The following is a 25,534-nucleotide window of genomic DNA, read 5'->3' as shown; positions in this document are numbered from 1 at the left end:
ACCAGTATTACAACCCACCGCCCCTCAAAATGTCCGTGCTGTATTTGCCCCATTGCGACATTAATATTTATGTGGTACTGGCAATCTGCGTGTATCAGAGGTGGTTTCCTGATAAAAGGCGTCGAATCACAGGAAGAAGTTCGACAATAGCCGTTGGGAGTTCGACAGCGGCTGTGCTAGTGCGTGCATTGTAGCTGGTGGTGCTCCAAAAGGAAGTAGGTTAAGTGGGCCTAGTGATACACCTACACTACACTTACATTTTCTGTTCCACTTACTCGTACATACATTCCCTTCTTTTTATACTCTTTTCTATTTTCATTTTACACTTCCCACTTTCCTCTACTTTTTTGCCCTGTTCACCTTGGCTTTTCGCCCTCTTTCCCTGTCTGAACTCCTTTCCTGACTTTGACTTTGACATTTTCCTGACTTTGCCTTTTTTCCCGACTTGTGTCAATTCTTCCCGATTGTGTCCTGTATATTATTCTATTTTGTTTTTCAATCATAAAACCTCTGTATGAGGTGCATATTTGACCAATTAGCATTAGTAGCACATATGACTAGATAGCTGGTGCACCTACCTATTTGACTGATCATAGTCTTATGAAGAGAAGAGAAGAGAGTGCATCGTGTTTTGTGTGACAGAGGTTACGCATTTTTATTAATTCATGTTGGGCTTACTACATACAAGCAAACAAATCACAGCAATAGGAACCATTGTCATGTGACAATTTAGGTATGATTTCAAAAATTCTCGTTGTCAGATATACGAAAAACACTTACATTTATTGTGCAATAGGATGGATATGTGCGGTACTTATTTATTTATCCGTTAGATTGTTTTCAGAAAGAACAAATGAAAACATACCAACTTTAATTTACAACGTGAGTTTACATTAATTATAAATTCAAATTGCGCCCGTGTGAATGTATATATATTTATAAATCAGGTTGGTGTCTCACGCGAAGATCTCTTATTATTTTGACAGGCCTCCTCATTGTCCTCTAGAATATCTCCCATGGGCCACATGACAACATCAATTTCGCATAGATGAAATTTACGCCATTCACCAAAAATAATTGTAAAATAGTAAATTCTTTCACGATTAGCGTGACAATAGTGAGTCAATAATAATAACGATAATAATAAACATGGAACTATGTTTAGCTAAAAGTCAAACAGTGCATAAAAATAGAGGATTTACAGGAAAAACAAATTGAAGTAAACGGATTGTGCTATAGTTTTACTATACGAATCCATACAGTAATTCATTTTTAAAAATGTTTCTCTCTGGTTTCACTGTTTGTACTTTCAGCAATCCCTGTGTCCCCTTGCATTCTCCGGTAAAGGTTCACTTTAACAAGTCATTTAAAACCAACCAACCTGTGCTAGGTGGCCACTAAAGCAATAATGTCTCATCAGAAACGTACTGTTTTAATGTACGGATCCATAGAATAAGTAGCAGTACTAAAAGTATGAATGCGTAGTAGGAATAAAAGTAGAAGTAGTAGTACTAAGAGTAGAAGTAAGAACAGGTTAGAAGCCCTGCTGGGCGTTGTTGAGTTTTTTCCTCCACATAAAATGGGGAAATCAAAGACTTGCCCAATCTTTTTTTACATTCCTGTTGGAATTTTCCTCTTTAGTTTTTGAACCTAAAAATAGCAATTCGCATGTTATTTTCATCACTACTCCATTGAAATATTAAATATTTCTCCTCTAGATTTTATAAGGTAATTGTATAACCGTGCAACAACTACTTAGTATCTCCTGTGCATGTGCATAGTTCTTACTGCTGTACTACCTACAGAAATCATTCTATATCATGTACAAGTGGAACAGAACAGACAACAAACCCATATCATGTTGTGTTCACACTCCAACACGGAGTGTAAATACAGTCTGATCTGCGTTTGTTATGTGTTGTATTATCACTTGTACATCAAATAGAATAATTTTTGTAGGTAGTACAACAGTAAGAAATATCCTCGTACACGGGACATACGATATGTGTTCAAGTCCCCCTATACAGTCATACATTAAGTACAAGGGCTCATTCTTCTTCACAAACGGTCACACATTAGGTACAAGAGCAGATTTCAAGAATGCAACGAAAAAGAGAATAAGGACTAGGAATCATTCATATACCTCAAATCGTTGAAGGGTATATGCGAGTAACTTTCAACAGAAAGTTGTGAAACCGCGATGCAAGATGATACTTTTTTTTTCTTTTTTGAAAGAATGGAAGCCAGATGCCCAATGAAATTGTGCCTTTTGTTTGCGGTAATTTTTCCCCATACTGAAAGTATCGGTCGGTAATTTTAACCAAGAAATATAAACAACTCTAAATGTTAATGCCTAGAATGACCTACTTACGGGCATAGAAATGGTTAGCGTTACGAAGTTGTGCTGTGCTGTTTGCATTTTACTGACCTAAAATAATAATTCGTAACATGTGAAGAGTAATTTCTTTTTTCATTATAAAAAATTTCACTAACAAACCAATTTGAGAATCACACTTCAAAACTTTCTGCAGTGACAGACGCTCGGCACGTAAAGCATGTGATGAATTCTAATATAATATTGAACAGTATGCACACAAAATTATCACTGATTACCTACCATAGAAGAGACAGATAAACATCGGACTTTTTACAACTTGAGATATATGTGGACGCCACCTCTCGCCATCTTGTCTTGTCCACTTCTTCGGTTCTAGCCTTCTTCCTCACTACATCTGTCACCACCTACATGAATGTGCGTAGACGCAGTTGCATTTACTGACGTCGCATCAAATGTTTCAAAGGCGCAACTTATCAAAACCAACAACAGGAGAGAAAAGTAGAGGTACGCTTTGATTCTTTCAGTGTCTCATTAACTAACCCAAAGTCATTTTGTTACCTTATTTTTAACATCCTAAATAGTTAGTCGATAATTCCTAAAAGTATGGCGTTTTTTTTTTCTCCTTCCCAGACCGGGAAGTTTGTCTCGTATTCTATTTCCTTTTATAAATCTATGGATCCGTATAGTAAAACTGCACCGCTGTAGAAGCTATTTCTACCGGCACCTACTACAGGCGGCCATAAAAGAATATGAATAGAAATATGCTACTAATAACCCTAACCTAAAGCAAGCAAAGTTATGCTAACATAATCGAAACTAGCTAAAGCAATGTTAAAATTAAAAGGCGAAATTTTCTCATCCTTTCCTGAATTAAAGGTGGACCCCTATAACTAAACATAGGCCAAAGTTACAATGCAAAACATCCAAGCGAATTTGTGCTAGGTGGCCAGAAGGGACGAATTTTAAATAATGTTCAAACATTTCCTAAAATCGAAAATATGTAAAAATGCAAGTTCGCTTTTTTCAATTAATATTAGGTTGGATTACATTCTATAAATTAGTCTCTTTCCTCTTTATTGTGGTGTATCATATTTCACTGTGAAGTGTATATCAATAATAAAAAGTGCATTTCGTATTACGTAGATGTACAAATGAAAAAGTTAACGAGACATACACGGAAGCAGGTGTACTATATTTTATTTACTGTGTTTTATTTATAGTAGTTTTTTCTAAATAAAAACATATTTTCACTACACTTCGTTATATCAACTCATAATGTAAATTCTTTTCATAAATGAGAGGGTCACGGTGGCTCAGTGGTAGAGTGTTCACCTCTGGTACCTGCGGTCTCTGGTTCAATCCCAGCTCGCGCCGTGTAGACCTTGTGGTGGGCAAACACCGTGCTCGTCGGTTTTCTCGGGGTTCTCCCGTTTCTTCCCACTTTCTCCATTCCAGCATTTCATTCATTCCTCAGAATCATCGCCTTTAGCCTAATCGACATTTTTGTGAGACGTAAAACTGAAAGATTTCATTTTTTCTTTTCCTTTTTTCTTTTTTTTTTCTTTTTTTTTTTTTTTGTTTTCATAAATGAAAATGACGAAGCATTTTCGGATACAGTGCACTCTTTGCAGAACGAGTTATTTTTGGTATCTTTATTTCCTTTCCCAATCTTGCAATTATAAGAAATTCAGTTCTCCATTGTTAATTAATGAACCATAGTTTACCGAGGGAAGGGCGTGAGGAGCCCAGCAGGATTCGTTTAGTTATAATTTCTATGAATGTTCTGACAAAGTGCACTCTTATGTCATGTTTTTTAGAGAGTGCGAATTTTGTGATGGAGCTTCGTGTAATATTTGCTTTCTGGTGATCAGCCTAGTAACTGCATATCTTTAAAAGTTTCCTGCTTGGATCTTCTTCATTGTACAATCAATCGCTTGCAAATAATTTTCATGAATTCAAAAACAATAGCATGCTGCTGGTAGTTTTGTTGTACAATATACAAAGAGTAACAAAAACCATTGAAATATGTGAAATACCTCTGCAATTAAAAGACTTCCGTCATTTTCGCTAACTTCTTACGAGTATGGCCTCATAGATATCACTATCGGAGAAGAAAACTAACAGAACAGCAAGAACACTGGCACTTCATCTAGTAAGTAAATAACAGTCTATGAAATCTAGGGATAATCCAAGATCCTAACTCCCTACAAGTATAAAAGAAAACTAAATGAATTTTTACATGAGGGATATGTTTATACGTGATCGCAATCCTTTTATGTTTAGGCACTCCCTATATATATGAGATTAGCACTCAGTTCTAATATTTCATTCGGATAATTATCTGTAGCAGTGTTAAAATCAGAAGATTTCTCTGTGAGATTGGAAGAAATAGTTGAGTCCTTTCGGAATAATCAACTGGAAGAGTATCGTACCTCCCGGAGCAGGTATTCATTGTCACAGAAGAAACTCCTTTGACACGTTACAAAGAAATTGTGTTGCCAGTATTATGCAGTTTTCCATAAAGTCATGATGCACATTTAACCGGTCACAGGAATTCAACGAAACAAGGTAGAAATGCGAAATCTTCACCAAATTAAAAAAGAAAAAAAAAATCCCAAGTTTCATAGCTAGTCTGAGCATCTAAGCGATATTCAACTCCTTTCCACACACGGTTAAGAACCTGCTTTGTAACAGAGCAAATAGCATCTGTGATTTTCTCCATAACATTATTAATGTCGTTATTGCGTTCGCTACATTCATGTTGCTTAACAAAACCCCAATGGAGCATTCATGACCACGGGCACAATACAAACAAGCATTTAAGTACCGGTGTCACAAACACTTCCAGGAAAGGATGAGTTTACAGTAGGACAAGGGTCTCAGTTTTTGGTTATGGATCCTAATATTCGTTCTATTTTACTCAAAATAGACGAAATACGCATACTAATGTTAGAGTCGATGTTTGCTGTTTTTATAGTTAACGAAGCGTGGCTTAACAATTCAACCAATACAAGTCATTAATATATCTGGTTTATCCATTCTCCGGTAAGACAGAGAACATAATGCTGGGAGAATTTTAATGTATTATCTTGAAAATTAAGATATAAAACTAGTTGAATTACCTAACTCAGATCAAATAGTATCACGGTAATTGTCAAAATAAGTTCGCTACGCATATGTATTTTATCAATATATAGACCACGAAGTATACCCTACTCCAAATTGTCTGTTCTTGAGAATCTGGTCACACATGTCTATCAGCAAGTTGATTGTCTTTGTATACTAGGTGATCTTAAGTGTGATCAGCTTTGTCCTGATAAAGCAGAAAATAAATATTTGGATCGTATCCTAGATATATTTGGTCTTGGCCAACTCATTAATGAACTAACCAGTATAAGAGAGTTCGCCGAATCATTACTCGATGTCATTATTACCGACAAATTTGACATGATACCATCAAATGGCGTTTGTCCACCCATTTTATCATCCGATCACTCAGTGACACATGATATCCTGAACATTAAAACCCCACCAAGAAAATTTTTTGACATTATTCGTTATCGCAACTTTAATACATTTAAGCGCGAGGCATTTCTACAAAATGTCGAAATCTTGAACTGGAAACAGATTGAATTTCAGGATTCTGTAGGTGCTAAAATGTATTTTTTTTTTTTTCAGAATTCTTTAAAACATCTATTCGATCAGCACGCGGCGATAAAAACAGTTAAAGTTTCAAATAACAAATTACCGTATGTGTCTATTAATACGAAGCTGCTAATTAAAATGTGCGATCGTACGCTCCATAGGTTCAAACGCACTAAGTTGCAGCAACATTTTATAAGTGCAAAGAGCTTTGTAATTTTACTACGGCAGTTATTCGACAAGAAATAATTGCGTATTTTTCCTTTCGTATAAATAACGCGAAAGACAATAAAGACACTTGGCGGACGTTACACAACTTGGGAGTAGGTAGAAAAAGTTGAATGTATAACCACCTTGAAGAACTAAATTGTCTTGATATCATAAACCGTCATTTTGTTAAGGTTTCCGAAATCTGAGTAACAAGTAACGATACATTTGATTAACAAATAAATCGGTACAGTTTACTGTAACACAATGATTCTGGAACTCCTTTCATTTTAGGACCTGTTCATGAATACGAAATTAAAAGAGCAATTTTATTATTAAATCCAATGGCGAAGGTTTTGATGAAATAACCCCACATATCCTTAAAATAGCTTTACCTGTTACCACGTTTCTCTTAACTAATATTGTGAACTGCCCTTATCAAATGGCAAATTCCCTAATGTGTGGAAAATAGCTAAAGTTCTTCCATTACCAAGAAAGCCTTGAATTAAATCAATTAGTGACCTTAGGTCAATAAATTTACTGCCAGTTCTTTCAAGGGTAATTGTAAGGTTAGTGCTTCAGCACATGATTTTATATATTGATAGCTCTGGCATACTTCCGTTAGAACAATCTGGGTAAGCACTTGCAGACCTTTGTTAGGTTAAAGGAGATGTGCTTTGGTACCGTTATGTACGTCGTGGATCGGAACAACTTTCAGTATCTTATTTTATTTTTCCTCTTTTCTTTTTCCAGCTATTCCACGGCGGACATGGTTCATACCCATGCCTGCATCTTTGTCGTACTGGGGCTGGGAACGCAATAAGCTCGGATGCAGACACTGTAGAAGATATTTACTGTATTATATGTGATTAAATCATGCATTAGATTTACAACAAATGATAAAACCAAAATTTAGATGATGAATATATAATATCACTCAATAAACACACATATTACATGCACAATAACCAAGAAAAGAAATGAGTTAATAGCCCTTTGTTTAATATATCATCGAAGTAGGTGGCTTGATATATGAACTAAAGAACTCACGTAAGTCTTCGGCTAGCCAACAATGCTGTCCTGTCGCCGCCCTGAGGTTGAGTCTCTAATGTTGATCCCGCAATCAATATTCCAGACTGGTGTTCATAAATGCCACCCTTAATGTATATCCCTTTTCCCCATGGTACTAATTACTTGTGCGAAATACTAATCTCCTATGTTCAAAACTAAGGGCGGAAAAAATACTTTCCTCTTTTGCGAATATTTCCGAAATTTCCCAAGGATACTATACAAACTTCAAAAATTTCCTGACACGTCCCTAATTGTCGTAGAATGATGATACATACGTCGTTCTCTTCAGAATTGAGTACGATTTCAGGAAGTACCACTCAGATGTCCCTATCATGTATCCGAGCGGAGCAAGAATCGGGAAAGTGGTATTTTTCGTAAAAAAATATCCCTTTTTTACCATTTGACCCTGTGAACCTCCGTTCTATGTTGACGAAGAGATCCGAAAAAATTCTCATAAAAAGTAATTGGTCCACTGATTGTTTAGGGAAAAGTTATTATTTTAGGATTAAAAAGAAACTCACCAAAATATGTTAAAGTTAGACCTCAGTAAAAAAAAGGGGAATTTGTAAAATGATGACGTCATACCCCTTATGTTCTGACGCTCGTAAGCGTATAGACCCTTCCAAGGCTTTCTTGAATGCCTCCTCTTGCAAAATTAAAAAAACTGGTACTAAACAGCATTCTTAGTTCTCTTTTAATCGAATCTTTAAGACACTACACGACCGAAAAAAAATTAAAGGGATACTAATTGAATTTACTTTATATTATTTAAAGCCTACTTATTGTTTTTTCTCGCTGTCCTTTTTCACGAGTTTGAACAATTTACGAGTATTTTACTCTGAGATCGTCCGCTACATCTAGTACGTGACTCAAATTCTAGATTGTGTACGCAAACACTACAATACCTATTCTATATGCGATTGAATATTAACAACTGCAAAGCTAATATTTGAGCAGTATAATCGAAGATTAAAGTCGGTTCTGTCACGGTTGAACCATGTTAGGTTGGTACCGTTTTTTACGTCGTGGTTCGGAACAATTTTCAGTTTCTTATTTTACTTTTCCTCTTTTCTTTTTCCAGCTATTCCACGGCGGACACGGTCCATACCCATGCCTGCATCTTTGTCGTACTGGGGCTGGGAACGCAATAAACTCGGATGCAGACACCGTAAAAGATATTTACTGTATTATATGTGATTAAATCATGCATTACATTTACGACTGATGATAAAACCAAAATTTAGATGATGAATATATAATATCTCTCACGAATAATGACGTCTCTATCCACTGTTCAAAAGCTTCGGGAATACAATAAAACCTGTACAAAATACGAGACTGACTGTCCAAAGATACCAAGCTACTCCTCATCACAAACACTGATATTATATTTGCTTGATTATTTTGATGTTGTATATGGCCCACTTCTTACAAAAAGTAATGCTTTTTTGATTCAAAGGTACAAAATTCAAGCATCAGCTTCTATTACAATATACGAAAATTCGATCATATTTTGCCTATTCTGAACAACAATAGCATGCTGGCAATATCAAGAAGACGACATTTGCATTATTGCTGTCTGGTTTATAAAACTCTTTAAAAGGAAGCCCTGCGTATTTATACACGAAACTCACTGCTATGTCAACTATTCATACTCACTTATCACGAAAATAAATTCGTTCGATATTCCACACCATAGACAAGCAAACCGATGCGGCATTTTCAGTATTATTTGAAGAGATTGGAATTTATTAATGCCAACCCATAGGAGAGGAAGTGCTTTCCAAATAATTTAATGGTTCAGATTCAAATCTTATAGGCGTCGATCCGTCCACCCTGACTCATTTCTTGTATTCTTTCTGGCACACCTTATAAGAAGGGACGGGGTAATGTAACGGGTCGCGCCGTGTATTTCTGTGTGTCTGTGTCATGCGAAGGGCAACAAATAAAGCGATGCGCTTTTGTATGCAGAGTTAGTTATTGTCACAAAGAATAAAACTAGGGCGCACAAGTTGTCAGTAACACCATTTTGTTTCATGATAGTACAGCAAAGAAAATAGAGGCAAGAAAGAAGTCACGAAATATAATCGCCATAATATGGTAAACGGTGGACGAAATGAAGTAATTCTTTGCACGGTTACTGACCTTAGTCAGCTACAGGTTACAGGCTAATTGTTTAATGGAGCTAGGGCTCCAGCTGGTGCCAGTAGGAGTGTTCGGAAACAGCGAAAAGTTTTTTTTTTCCTGCAAGCTTTTCAGCGTGAGTTCGCTAATTGCTGTACGTGTTTATAGGCATTTCAAGGTTGCGGCAAAATAGAAAATTCGGCCGTAGAAAGCTGCGCTAACAACAAAAGGTCGGTCTCAAATCCCGATCTCTAATCATTAAGTATTACTGTAGGACGTGACCTTAGGCATTCCCAATTAGCAGCAAAGAATATGGCGTGTAAGAGGATGGTGGCAAAAAGGAAAATGCTTTAGCAAGTATTTGATGGAAAGAAATCTTTAGTAACCGAGTAAAATTTAGTTTTCTGTTACCGTACAAGTATTAATCCTTTTTGATTGTAATTAATATTTAATTAGGTTTGTATATCTTTAACCTATTCCGAAATATATCAGTAATTTGGTGGAATATGTACCTGCTTCACATAGCCTACATCACACCACAAGCCCAGAAAAAATAAAGAAAAAAGAAAAGTATACTACTGAAACGTATTAAAGTCAGATAAAAAAATGACTGCAAAAGATTTTAATAATGGAAATAATAGGAACAATAATAAGAGTAAGAAAACGGTAATATTAATTATAGTTGTAACATCTCGAATACACTCAATGTAGGAACGAATGTTCCGACTCAGTAGAATTGCGCTTGTTGTAAGGCAATGAAAAGAACGGGGTATGACGAAACAGAGGAGAACATTTTAAACTAAGTTTCATCAAAATTGGACAATCTGTTCGAAAGTTACCGTCGGTCATCACATACAAATAAACAGACAGTGCGATCTATAATAAGGAGCCACGCATCCCAAAGTCTCAACATTTGGTTCAATGATACTCGAAATTTGAATGTTGTACATTTCGACAATCTAAGGAACTCGAAGGGTTTCGAGTGCCGAGTAATATATTTTTAAAATCAAAGTTGGAGAAATCTTCAATCTTACCGTACTTCTTTCATTCACCTATATCAGAAGCTATCTCATCCAGAACTTTAATTTAAACCCTGGAAACCAGGTGCAAAATTCTCCTTTTTCTGTCTGGCCTGTTGTTGGCGATGATTTTACGGTTTGTGGACTAGCTGTGTATTGGATTTCAATCCCCTTCGAATGATCCATGTTTTCTCTTGCTGTATCTATATCTATCTATCTATCTATCTATCTGGGCCGCGGTGGCTCAGTGGTAGAACGTTCACCTCTGGTGCTTGGGGTCCCGGGTTCGATCCCAGCCCCCGCCAAGTGAACTTTGTGGTGGACAAACACCGTGTGCGTGGGTTTTCTCGGGGTTCTCCCGTTTCCTCCCACTTTCTTCATTCCGCCATTTTCATTCATTACTCATCATCACCGTCACCTTTAGCCTAACCGGCATAACCGTAGGACGTAAAACTCACAGATTTCATTTCCTAACCGGCATAACTGTGGGACGTAAAACTCAAAGATTTCATTTTCATTTTATCTATCTATCTATCTATCTATCTATCTATATATATATATATATAATATATATATATATATATATATATATATATCCCTCTCCTCATAGATATTTTAAGCGTTGTACAAGAACATTGGTCGTAAAGACCTGTGGGAGGAAACTTTTCTTTCACTTCATTTCAAGGGAGGTAACTTTCAAACTTAACATCGTGCAAAAAGGCCTATGTAGGAACATAGTATGTACACCTATGATAACCTCGATTGCATTGTTTCTTCCAAACCCACTGATAATTCCAAACTCTTCAATATGTTCGAATTTCTAGATAAAATGAGATCACAAGGAGATCTTAGTCATGTGCTGCTTGCAATCCACGCCAGACTCACGAGCAGATAGAATGTCTCACACTCGTCAAATATTTCTAACATTTTAAATATCTCGAATATTACGAGTCTTGAACACTTGTAGTGTCTTGAATATTTCGAGTCTCGAGCGCCTCCAATATCTCGAACATTTCGAGAGTCTCGAAACTTTGATAATTCTATCAAATTAAAATTCTTTATCGACGAAACAGTTTTGAAATTTTATCAATTTTTTATGGATTACTCGATTATCGGAAAAACCCTAGTCTTGTTTAGCTATAATTTTCGAGCACACACACGCATAAATTTTTACGTCTCCTTAGGTAGCTCTCCCGTATAGACTCTACAGACTCGTCACTTACCGATAGAGTATCAAAACAGGGTTTCTCCAACAAACTACAAGTATCCCTAAACTGGTTATCCCACGAAGTAATGTTATTCCATGTGGTGGCGGTATGTTGTACAAACTGCAGTATTCACGTTGGACTTGGTCACAGATTCGTATCTAGCAAGTAACAGAACACACTGATCTATTACCTGTACCATCCACATCTTGACTGGCTTCGGTGTAGACTGCTGTGCTGTTCGTGATGTTGCGTCATCACCTGTTTGCGCACATGTTTCCATATTATTTTACTGGAATTTGGAGAGTTTTCTTTTTATTTGCTGAAGTTGTCACATTTCTAACTTGGTTTGTTGCTTTCGTTTCTCCGCTCGAAATTGCACCATCTGTTTACGAACACACTATATAAAGTACCCAAAGTTATTCTGACTGAAACCACTACTTATGAAACAAAAGAAAAATAATATACTATTGCCTATTTTTATGGTTGAAAAAAAATACCTGGTTTCTGCATTGAAAAGAGAAAGATATCACGTTGAATCGTAAAATCCCATTAACACGAATCGGTATTTATTTTAGTAAAATAAACTTATTTTTAAAAAAATGGTTAAGTACAATGATAACAGTTCTCTCACCTTTTATTTAACTTGAATTTTCAAAAGAAATGTAATTTTACGTTAGCACACATACCGATAGAACTGCTCGGTGGTAAGATTTGGAGGTATTAACTTTGATGTTTTAAATATCGAAAAACGTCATTACATGGCTAAACAGAAGTACCGTGAGAGCAAATATCGTTTCACGTAACGTTTCATTGCAGTCAAATATACCATATACCTACTCTCGTAACCCGTCTCTTATTTCGTTAATTTAAGGGTTTTTACGTTGAAAAGTTAAAGTGGATATAAACCCTATTATAACATAAATATAAGAGCTCTCTAGCTGTTCGTTTGTTAGCCTGAGCCCCTTCTGTGCTAAAGAATCCGTCATTTCTGGTAAGAACTCATGTTGTTAAGATTCAAAATTAAGCAATAAATACATGTCTCATATAACATTCTTACTAAAATGGGCGCTATACATCAGTATAACCAAAACCATAATTTAGTAAAGGAAACAACCAATAACAATTAACTACTGGCAGAACGAATATATCGAAAATTGGCAACACCTGTAAATCAACACGTATAACAAACAAGGAGGACAAAATAAATTTAACTATAAATTCCTAGCGTTACATTTGAGTGTAGTTAAAGGCTTGAGGGAACATGTAAATCTTTCTTCAAAATCTTACGGTAAGCGTTGAAAACGTTATACTTTTTTAAGTAAAAAATTTGAATAACACTGCTTTTCATATTTTACTTTAGAAGTATAAGCTAGTAATCTAGCAGAGAAAATTTGAGTTTTGGCGTTTTCTTTCCTGACGCAGCACTGATCGTACGTTGAAAATTCCCAACTTTATTTAAAAAGAAATCACAAAAACGCAAGAATTGTACTCTAGGAAAATGTACCTATTTATAGGAGAAAAAAATAATGTACATGGAACATAATGTAGCCCTTATTTTTATAATTGAAGTAGAAAAAAAACGTATTAGATTTAGCTTTAACAAATGGAAAAGTAAAGAAAAAATCTGATACTGAATACTATATTTCGATATTACGGTATGGTTCAGTATTTCCGGTAATTACGTACATTGAAATTTTGCCCGAGTTGTAGAAAAATTTCGGAAATTTGAGAATGTTGGTTTCAGTTTTCACATCCTGGTCCAACCCCAACCGTTCCACCCACGAGCTCCATTTCACCTGAAATTGTACTTACCCTGTTCTTCTCCCGGCCCGTTCATAAATTTTGTTAAAATTGTGATAATATTTTTTATTGCTTGCAGATTAGTTTGGATTCGTTTAACAGTAAACTATAAAGGTTTTAAATCTTCAACTTGAACGATTCTTTGCATGCGACAAGCCTTTCCTTATTTCAAGTTTGCTTCTAACAAGATGGAAATGAAAATAGAAGACGTTCCTGTTAAACTTGAAATAAAAACAGAAAGCCAGCCATTTGAGGAATGTAATTATGAACTATGTAATATTAACTCTAATGATCAAAAAGATCCTCTTGCAATACCTTTGGAATGTAAGAAACAGGAGAGTGCAATGGAAGGAAAGAGTATAGCTTCAGAAAGTAATGAGGATGAAACAATATCAGATTGGAAATTAACTTCGAAAGCAATATGTTTAGTCAAGTGTTTGTCAACAGCTGAAATACTCGTAAATGCCAAAAGTTTTCACAGTAACATCAAGCCAAAATCCTCTGATCTTATACACAACACGAAAGAATCATGCAGCTACATCTCGGCCACTATTGGAGATATGAACGATGACGAAGAAAACATTGAAGAAATTGATAATCGAGAAGAAAGTAGGAATGCTCAGACCCTCAGGTACGTTTAAATGCATTTATTTCAACAGATCTATATCTACATAAATATTTTTTTCTTCACATGTAATACTTAGTTTAATATTTATTTTTGTTTTTTTAGTTTAAACTGAGTTAATGGCATTGTTAATATTGGAACACACAAAATAAAGAAATCTGATGCTTAGCTTTTTAAGAGGTGAGACAGTTCAGTAGTGAAATATGTATGTATCCAAAAGTAACGGAAAATCGGTATAAACCTCTTTTCTAAAAAGGCTTGAGTGTCAAGATTAAATACAAACACGTTTCTGACCAATGTCAGTAGCTATTCTTGTAAAAGAAATGCTCGCAAGTAAAACGATCACTTAGTAATACTTCAAACAATATATAAAACTTCTCTTAAATCTCAAGATTATTTAATATTCGAGTTTTCTGAAACACTAACTGCGATGGGAGGTATGTTTATTGTGTGATAGATAAGTCCGTTATATGTTTTATATTAGTGGGAACAGTTACTCACTGCCTTGAATATAACTTTCCATCATCACTGGCATGGAACGCCCTAATACGATCCCGAAATCCTGACAATTAACCTTTGTGATGTACGAACACTGTTTGTTTGGGTTTCTCGTAATCCTCTTATGCCTTCAATTTTCCTCATTCCGCCATTGCGATTCATCTAGTCATCATCCTCATCTAAATGTGCAACAAAATCAGAAAACGATCACATCCGTTACATGATGAAAATAAAAATATATATTATAACAATAATAATATCTTGTATAATTGCCGTGTGCTGCTGCTACGGTACGGAGTCGCACCGGCATACTTGCAACAAACGTAGAACAATGACCAGGCTTAAGTCGATCACACTGCCGCATCTCGATCATACGGGTTTCTAGAACTTGCTGATTCCTGTCTTGTCTTATCTACCACTCCTGCATTGTGAAAGCCCACAATTTTCGAGTGGGTTGAGATTGGGAGATCGTAGAGGCCAATCCATGCACATGAGCTGTGCATGTTCTTGTAGCCACTCCTGGACTTGCTATGCCTTATGCATAGGGCTGTTGTTGTGTATGAATAGCAACCCATTTTGGTTGCTATGAAAGAAGTATTTTAGACCGGTAGAACTATAATGCAAACTACGAATGATTTACGCAAAGCAAACAAAACCAAGCAAAAACTTTAGTTCCGTTCCGTAAGAAGTCAACTTGTGAAGCGGCTTCTGAACCCATTTTGGAAATCATAAAACCCAAAAACCGTTGTGCATTGGCAGTTCCAGACATTTTGTAACAGAAACACAAATTCAGATTAGCTATATTTGAATCGTTTTTGTCTGTTTGGAAGGAACAGTCCAGATCTGTCCACGAGTTTAACGTTTTTCTGTATATTTGGGGAAAACAGAAATCACCATTTTTATTAGAATCCCAGGAAACTTCTCTATGGACTAATGTTTTCCTTTCCTTAATATCTGCCTGATTTGAACTCCGTTCTCCTACTAGAATGCGATTGCGGTAACCGTTTAATCAACGAGCTCATCGTTGAGAGAGTTGTCAACTTCCGACATTCTGTTCCACCACCACGAATGTAAAGGTGGTACTGTTATATATTTTCAAGTTCAAAGAGGTAGTTTAACCAATTTGTGTGTATAGAATTTAGAAGTACGTAATAAATATAAATAGAAAATAACGTAACCAAAATGGACTATTGTGTTTACACACAACACATGAGAACACTAAACTCATAGCCGTCTACAAACAAACAAGTGATGTAAATCATTTTGTATCCTGCAATACGTCGTGTCTTAAAATCTTTCAGCATTCGTTTCATTACCTAACAAGAAATGGCATGTATCTGGCTAGTTGAATCTGAGATATGAAGAATTGCATTGTGTCGTATGTTTTTAGGGTATATAGAGCCCTGCAAACCATTAATCTTAAATCCAAGTTATTCTATTCACAGTTTCATTCATTTGTGTCGACATGATAGTGTTAGTAGAAGAATGGAGATAAAGTCCGTGTCCAGAAGATACAAATGCGTATTCGAAGTAAGTTTATTTTTTGAACTGACACCACGAACTGTGCGTCAAAATGTCCAAGTTCAGAAGTCTGCGAGTGCATAGTGAGTAGTGTGCGAGGATGTACACTACGTTAGTATACTTCTGTGCTTATCATGACGATTTCTCGCAAAATGATCAAAAAAATAATAATAGTGATATTTTAAATGTTTTTGTTGACGAGAATATTTTTGTGTGCTGAACTAATTATGATTAACTTGATAGGTATATAACTTAGTGATTTTAGTAGTGGATAATAAAAATATTACACAAATAACAAACGTGTTTGTTCTTTGTTTAAGCAATGAAATGTAAAATAGTGTAGGGAGAAACCAAGTTATTTCTTTATATAATGCAATGCGGATATTTGCACGTAAATTGCAAACTTTAATGACATATACAAGTAAATTAAAATGTTAAGTTTTAGCACAGAGTAATGGATACCTAGATTATTCATTACTCTTTAACTACAGGTGCAATTTCTGATTAGTAGGTAGATAAGCCTAAATTTGTAGTTTTGATTCTAAATTAACAAATTTCTTTCAAAGTTTCCATACTTCCTTTCAGTACATTTCTGTGAGAGTCCGTAATATGTCAACTATCGTACATTTAGCATTTTCGGCAGCTGACCAAAAGTGCAATACATGTCAAAAATTACTTTCTTTACATTTATCAGAGACTTCACAATTTCAAAAATTAATTCATATAATCTCATTACTTTACCCACTGTGAAACGATTGTGAACAGACTGTATAGTTGAAGAATGAGAGCCATTACGTAACATACACACTGTATCTTTTACAGAACCGTCTCTTAATTTTCATAAAATTCTGTCTGGAGCTTTCGCAGTTGGCGTGGACATTTTGAAAGTTTTCTTGAGAAGATGCTATTTATCATAACGAGCACGTGCATTACACGTGACCATTCATCTTCCACGACTGTAGAGACACACGCTATCAGCAGTTGTGCGAACTCAATTTCCACCATCATTTTATATGGGGTTGTGAAAATTTAATTTATTTGAAAATTGTGACATGAGAACTTTCGTGATGACTTCCGCTTTATACATATATCTTCCATTAAACCATTAGACCAGTTGTATTTTATAATTGAATGTATTAGTTTCGCTTATGGAACACACTAGGTTTTAAAGGATACGGCGTGGTGTTTTGCAGTGTTCCGACCCAGTTGATTAGCCATGAACAATGAGATGTAAATGTTGAAAAGTGCTGCCGTTCAAACACTTAAACATTTGTAGAGAAACCAAATTTGTTCCACAAATTTGCATTCACAATGTTTGAGTGACTTTTCTGCTATTCTAGAAATATTTGCGTGGATACACTTACCTTCTTTTGTTGAGATATTGCATCCGATTAGTCACGTAAAGAATGTACACGACCTTTCGCTACGGCCATGCTCGGGTTTTTTGATAGGTAATATTTTCTTATCGGAAGAAAATGATTGTTACTGATGATGTGAAGATACACATTGTAAGTGAAGTAACTTGTGAACCTTTGTATTTGAAAGACCAGAGGTAAGCACTTTGCCAATGAGCCACCGAGCCTCCCTTCCGCTACTGTAAAAAAAGAAAAGGAACACTAAAAACCAATAAATCAACAAACAAAATGCTATTAAGAAGTTTTATCACGATTCTGTACAAGATTCAACTGCTAAATGGGTAATTCGCTACTGATGATAATTTTCAAGAATAAATATTTTTTAATTTTTTGCAGATACATTGACATATCTACTTATTCAGTAATAAAGCTCCAGATATTGCTATGAATTTATTTACACCGTAAGAAATTAATAAAACAGGAAACGCTGTTTCAGAAGGAAGTATATTAGGAATTTCTATCAAGGGGATAATTTCAGTATTCACCTGATTTCTTTTTTTTTTTTTTTTTTTTTTTTTTTTTTTTTATCTATAACCAGTCTAAACCGAAATAATCATGATAATAAACAAAAGTCGTTTGAGTCGATAATATATGCTGGGCTCGAGATGTAAATTTTCAGTGTGGTAAATTGATTTATAATTTTATTTTTGACTAGATTTAAAGTATGGAGACCGGAAAGAAGAGTGTGAAATACTTTTTGATTATTTTTTTTAACAACCTCTTCAGATTGTTTGTGGAGCCTAGTAACTAAACGAGAGGAAAACGTGTAGCATATATAATCTAAAATAGGATATATTCATTAAGTGTTTCAAATTTTCTTGGCTTCTTGTTCGTCATTTTAAAAACTAATACGGAATTTCTGTGCTCGTAAATTTCTATTTAACTATTTACCCAAATGGTCGAAATGAAACATTTCTTTGGCTTTCCACACGAACATGCCAATCACCATCTTCGTGTGGAAACTTTGAAAAGATGTGTCTTTAGATTCTCATACTACAGTTACAGCTTTGGAAGAGCCACAGCTACACCCTCACTTCCCCATTTCTTCACCCCTAAGTTGTTTTATTTTCTTGTGATGACTCTGATGCAGTGCAAAATTTCATCTAAGCTATTCACCCTTTTTCCTAAACTAATGAGAGACAAGCTCAACATTAAACTTACGGACTGAGAGATTACTCTCCATATCCCTTTTAAATGCGGTATTTCCCAAAACGGTGCAGGAAGCGACAGTTTATTATAAATGATAAGCTTATAACCTATGTCTTCTTTCTGTGACAAGCGGGATTCTTGAGATGATAATTTTCAACGTAGATGTTCAATCCTTTTTTTCTCCTTACAACACCCATTACGATGAAAGGAAATTTATATGAACACAGATGAAGGTAGACACTTAATATATATGAAAATTTATTACAAACAGTTCAGCTGCCTTACTTTTATAATGTAATTGTAATACCATTCTGTCAGCTTTTAATACACAGTGGAGCATTTGTCTTGACACGCTCATTAAACTTTTAAAATAAGGAAGAGTAAACATTGTAATCTTTCACAGTTGAAATAACATCTTGGAGACATTGTTTGACATTCCTCTAATAGCAGTGTTGCAAATCCTTGATAGAATTTTCATTTAATAGAATTTCATCACATGAAGTGAAAATTTTATTATAGCCCACTTGTTTCTTTGAGCGGCAAACTAAGATTCATCCAGCATGATTACCTTGGATATTCTAGAAGTTTGTCAGAGTAATAACAAAGGAAGACGACTGGGCAATTCAGATCCTAATTTTCTTAGTTTTGAATCCTACAATCATAATACGTATTTCTAGTTCATGAGTTAAGACTTGGAAGCAATTAAAACCCTGATGTTGCTGGAAGGGCCTTATTTCCGAAAAGTGCGTACATATATACATACGTGTATCATATCTAACCACGCATATATATTTCAGTGGACGTAAAGATCGTTATGTGAATTAAAATTTAATATCTCAATGCATTCCGAGGATTTTAAATACACTAATGGAGATTGGTTTACTGTTTCCTTGTTTATTGTACTTCTTACAGATTCCATAAGCATAGTGTTTCCAGAAAAGCGAGTACATTTGTTACGCGAGAAGGGTTTACTCAGAAAAGTGCTTTGACAACTCTCATGTCAATAAAAACAGGTGCATCATCTCATACGTGCAAAGAATGTGGAAAGGGATTTAGGCGGATGCTAAACTTGACAAAACACATGGCAATTCATACAAAAATTATCCCTTACAGGTGCCCAGAGTGTAATAAAGGCTTTACGCAGAGGTCAGCTTTGACAAAACACATGTTAATACATACAGGTCAAAAACCTTACTTGTGCCAGGAGTGTGGAAAGGGATTTAGGCAGAGGTCAGCTTTGACGACACACACTTTCATACATAAAGGAATGCGCCCTCACAAGTGCCAAGAGTGTGGAAAGAGATTTATTTATAGGTCACATGTGGCAGCACACATGTTAATACATACAGGTGAAACATCTCACACGTGCCAAGAGTGTGGAAAGGGATTTATTAGTAGATCACATTTGGCAACACACATGTTAATACATACAGGTGAAAAACCTCACACGTGCGAAGAGTGTGGAAAGCAATTTAGGCAGAGGTCAACATTGACAACACACACGTTAATACATAAAGCAAAGCGTCCTCATAGGTGCCAAGAGTAAATGAAATGAAATGAAATGAAATCTTTAAGTTTTACGTCCCACGGTTATGCCGGTAAGGCTAAAGGAGACGGTGATGATGAGAGATGAGTGAAATGGTGGAATGAAGAAAGTGGGAGGAAACGGGAGAACCCCGAGAAAACCCACGAGCACGGTGTTTGTCCACCACAAAGTTCACTTGGCGGAGGCTGGGATCGAACCCGGGACCACAAGCACCAGAGGTGAACGCTCTACCACTGAGCCACCGCGCCCCCTTAGGTGCCAAGAGTGTGGAAAGGCGTTTACTCATAGGTCATATGTGGCGGCACACATGCTAATACATACAGGTGAAAAATCTCACACGTGCAATGAGTGTGGAAAGGGATTTATTAGTAGAACTCATTTGGCAACACACATGGTAATACATACAAGTGAGAAACCTCACACCTGCGAAGAGTGTGGAAAGGGATTTAGGCTGAGGTCACATTTGGCAACACACATGTCAATACACACAGGAAATAGACCTCACACGTGCAAAGAGTGTGAAAAGTGCTTTACGCGTAGATCAGCTTTGACAAAACACATGTTAATACATACAGGTCAAAAACCTCACCTGTGCAAAGAGTGTGGAAAGGGATTTAGGCAGAAGTCAGCTTTGACGACACACACATTCATACATAAAGGAATGCGCCCTCTTAGGTGTCAAGAGTGTGGAAAGGCATTTACTTATAGGTCACATGTGGCAGCACACATGCTAATACATACAGGTGAAAAGTCTCACACGTGCCATGAGTGTGGAAAGGGATTTATTAGTAGAGCTCATTTGGCATCACACATGTTAATACATACAGGTGAGAAACCTCACACGTGCGAGGAGTGTGGAAAGGAATTTAGGCAAAGGTCAGCATTGACAAAACACACGTTATTACATACAGCAAAGCGTCCTCACATGTGCCAAGAGTGTAGAAAAAGCTTTCCTCGGAGTTCAGCTTTGACGACACACATGTTAATACACACAGGTGAAAAACATTACACATGTGAAGAGTGTGGGAAAGGATTTAGACAGAAGTCACATTTGGTAACACACATTTCAATACATACAGGTGAAAAACCTCACGCTTGCCAATAGTGCGGAAAAGCATTTAGGCTGATGACATTTGGCAACACATATGTTACTGCATACAGTAAGGTCATAAACATAAGCTATGAACCTGGAAGGTGCGAAAAGTATGGCTAAAAGTTTAATATCCAGTCAAGTTTGGCACGACGAATATTAACATATTCAGGTCAAATATCTCACGTCCTAAGAGTGTAAAAAAAGTAAAAAATCACATTTTACTAGGGAAATCTTACATGTACGAAGAGTGCAATATTATATATGATAACATTATAAAATTACGTTTGGAAAAGTACTTAATATAAATGAAGTTATTATCCACGTAGTGTCGGAAGTGCGCGAAAGTACTCAAGGGTAACTCAAAAAGTGCAGGAAAGGTTTACACGTAAAAGCAAGAGACACAATAGGCACTGATATTGTGAGAAAGATTTGGTTTAATTCATGCTTGGTGAGACACACCTTTAATTGCATCGCTAGTACCGTTTCTAAGTCATACATATAAGGCCCTCAAAATAATACTTGGCTGTATATTAGAGGGAGAATTCGATTTTTTTCTTAAACCAGAACCCATTTCCGGAAGTTTGAACTCCATTCTGCCCGCTTAGTTGTAATTGACCTGAAAACTTTTCAAATAAACAACTCGATTTCCCATCGTAGTAATACATTGTTTAGGCGTAGATTACTAAAAGTAAGACTCATAGTGTTGGTACTTTTCAAGCCTTATATATATTACGTATGCTTGAGTGTATAAGCCATTTTATAATAATATTCTGACTACATTACTCAAATCAGACACTGTACGCACACTTGTCATTTGTGTGCAACGGTAGTTTGTATTAAGAGCAAGAGTACACTTATATTTTTAGCTATCTTTTCTTATAGAGAGAAAAAGAAGGAAACAAATCCCTGCTCCAATATTCCAGATTTATTAGCAGTTTAAAAATGCATTTAATTACGATTTTATGTTAACATTGTGTTACGGTTTTCCAGTATCTCTATTGTTCAAAACCTTCAAGCCTATCCCACAACCATAAATGAATTACATTGAAATATGTGCGTGTCAGTATCAAAATGAGCGACTATTGTAAAACTGGCTTTCTCAAAATGATATTGAGTTGACAAAACATGACTGCTTCATACAAACACACCACTTAAAAGCTGATCGTAAATTATTACATGATCTATTTCAATAGTAGTCGTGTAAAAGAAAGTATTCAACTATATCTGAGAAGGCAAAGTAAAATCTATGATAAATGTTATAGAAACAATGAGAAGTATCTTGCGTCACTGTTTAGCAAGCTATTTACAAAATGAAGGCTGGAGAGGTAAGAAAACCTTAGAAACGAAACGAAACAATGTATAGGCATAAAAAATTAACTCACTATAAATGCGAAAAATTACACTCCCTTTGATGTACAAACAAAGTCAAAATTCACAGTTTAATTCCTGATAACGTGGAGAATCAGTTTCTAAAAGTTTGAGCAAATTAAACATTAAAAATTTGTTTACCATATAGAGATAAAACTTATCGGTACTTAGTAAAATCCGAACATCTTTTAATAATATGTCGAAAAATTATATGTATAAAACTGTGCAGTTAGTCGTAGTTTCAAAATAAAAGTTAGTTATATTTTCTGTCTACTTAGTTTATGACTCGATTTTCTAAATTTTGTTTATAACCCTTAGGTGATCAATGTTTGGGAAAAATTCTTGATTCCATTTAATGATGTTTAGAGTATACTTTAGGAGTGTGTTAAGATAGCAGAAGCAATTGCTATCTATTGTAATAAACGGAACATTTCTTTAACGGGCATATTTCAAAATATGATATGAAGTTCCAGAATACATTTTGCTTTTCCCTGTATATGGTAGGCATATTAGGTATTATTCCGGCATTTGCCTGGTATGGATGTACAAAACTTTTAGAAAGCTTCACTCAGAATTGCCAGCCTGAAAAAACTGCTACATATATTTGACCGAGAAATTTTTCGAAAAGGCAAGTATAAATACAAACTTACATTTATTTCTACAATGGAATAGAATCTTTCACATATTATTTTACTTATTTCTGTATTGAAAGATGAGAGAGTGGAAATCACATGCATTGCTTTCGAGGAAATATCGTTTTCTAATAAGTTATTTTAATACTTCAAAACATTAAGCAATATCTAACTTTTAGTTTCCAGTCTACTTATTAGCTCAATAATTTCACTTTGTCTCCATCGAGCATCAAGGCTATAAGGGTCATGAACTTTCAGCTTTATGTAGATTTCGAGTCATATTAATACTCTGACCATATGACCACGAGTGATTTCAATTCGTTTTTTATTCTAGCTTTCAGTTATTTTTTGGATGCGTTAGCTCATTGTTCATATATTTATTGAGATCTTTACAATGTTTTGTCTATACTGAAATTATATTCATTTACTGTAAATAAAAAACACAAACATGCAATGAAAGTATTAATAGTTAACTACCCGCTATTTAACGTAAGAATTGTATTATTCCGTTCAATGTTTAGGGCTATGCAATAATAGCTCAAATATGAAAGTTAATGGATAGGAAATATTACGTGTGCAAAACGAGATTCTAATATTTTCTTTGGTTCGATCCCAGTCCGCGCCAAGTGAACTTTGTGGTGAATAAATACCCGTGTTCGTAGTTTTTCTCGGAGTACTCCCTTTCCTCCAACTTTCTTCGTTCCGCCGTTTCATTTATTTCTCATCGTCGTCTCAATTAGACTAGCCGACATAATCCTGGGACATAGAGTTTAAAGAATTTCATTTTTTCGAATATATTGAACCAGACACTTTTGGCGGAAGATATTCCTAGACCACAAAGATTATTAACGAATTCAAATCTAGTATTACCAAATAAGAAATGATTTCTAGATAGTTAGGGGAAATAGCTACTGACGCCTATCTTTCGCAGTAGAAGCTTCAAAGGACTTTTATTTTTCAATATTAATAAAATATTCAATAAATTAAGAAAAAGAAAAGGAAGGTTTGACTATTTTCTTTTTTAAAAAAAAAACGTAGAACGAAATCGAAAGAAAGCGTATTTGTTTGCACGTAACACGTATTTAAAGATGTTTGTTTGCACGTGTTCTTAAATATATTTGAATAACCCTTGTATAATACAACGGAAGGAAGCAAGAACAGCTGTCACTGCAAGTTGGTTGTTGCTGAGTCAGAAATTGTAAGTCATATTCAAACGGGAATCGATCATAAGGTTACCTACTGAAAGGGTGGTACTAAAGTTCAAGCGAAAATATCAGGTTTACAAACAGAAGATTGCTACTACTTGAGTTTCGTGTTATTCGTTCTTGAAGTTATAATGTTTGAAATTAGGAACCTATTAAATTTTGAAGTTAACTCGGTTAGTGTGTGTAGTGTTGATTGGAGATAGTAAGCTAGCGGTATTATTGGATTATATATATATATATATATATATATATATATATATATATATATATATATATATATATATGTGTGTGTGTGTGTGTGTGTGTGTGTGTGTAATACGCAAAGCGGAACAAGAATTCGTTTGGATTTTACAAATAAACATTCCATTTGAGGTACTTGAGTCTACCGCAAATTACCTGTACATGTTGATTGTGATAGTATAGGAAAGAAAATGGAGAACCGTTGAATTGACCTTGGCAAAGACTGTACACTAAAAGTAGCTAGATCATGCAGAACTTCTTTCTTTGTTGCTAAGTGTGACTCTTGATTGAGAAATTGTTTCCATGTTGACTGGTTTTCCTTCGGAATTTGTTGGCTTTCTTAGCTTTGTTCACAAAGCGAAATTTCATTCAACGTTTCTATTTTACGTTAGCACTTACTTGCAAGAATATAGATTCTTCGTCACGTTGTGGATATACAATAATTATTTGGAAAGAATAATCAAATGCTTAGTATATTTAAAATCGATAACTTCGACGATAATCAGTTCAAAAATTTGTAAATAATTTCTTCTACTATAGAAAAAATATATCCACATTGAAGTACTACTCTCTTATCGCATTAGATAATTATTTCTGTGAAAAATATTGCACGTAAAGGGTAAGGATCGTTGAGGTTGAGGTTGACTACAATAAGGGAGTAGTGCGAAATGATTTTGTAACAAACACCGTGTGCGTGGGTTTTCTCGGGGTTCTCCCGTTTCCTCCCACTTTCTTCATTCCACCATTTCATTCATTACTCATCATCACCGTCTCCTTTAGCCTAACCGGCATAACCGTGGGACGTAAAACTCAAAGATTTCATTTCATTTCAT

The 25,534-nt window shown here is 35.3% G+C and overlaps 1 protein-coding gene across 5 annotated transcripts in view; it reads left to right on the top strand.

Moving 5' to 3' along the window:
* The first annotated feature begins 245 nt into the window (after nucleotides 1-245).
* The window catches only part of LOC145674774 (uncharacterized), a 44,548-nt gene continuing 19,259 nt past the window's right edge, over nucleotides 246-25,534 (top strand). The window contains exons 1-4 of one of the 5 annotated variants that reach the window (XM_081744968.1): nucleotides 529-733; nucleotides 13,489-14,040; nucleotides 19,731-20,150; nucleotides 20,419-24,695. In XM_081744968.1, coding sequence (XP_081601094.1) covers nucleotides 13,556-14,040; nucleotides 19,731-20,150; nucleotides 20,419-21,268 — 1,755 coding nt within the window. In that variant the 5' untranslated portion in view covers nucleotides 529-733; nucleotides 13,489-13,555 and the 3' untranslated portion in view covers nucleotides 21,269-24,695. Of the gene's footprint in view, nucleotides 734-13,488; nucleotides 14,041-15,977; nucleotides 17,941-19,529; nucleotides 24,696-25,534 lie in introns of those variants that run through there. The other 4 variants (XM_081744967.1, XM_081744970.1, XM_081744969.1 and 1 more) reach the window with 4 other exon arrangements.

Source organism: Thermobia domestica, chromosome 18 (genome assembly GCF_964235325.1).
Source record: "Thermobia domestica chromosome 18, izTheDome1.hap1.1, whole genome shotgun sequence".
In the NCBI taxonomy this organism is placed as follows: domain Eukaryota; kingdom Metazoa; phylum Arthropoda; class Insecta; order Zygentoma; family Lepismatidae; genus Thermobia; species Thermobia domestica.
This window is presented reverse-complemented; position numbering and strand designations above follow the sequence as displayed.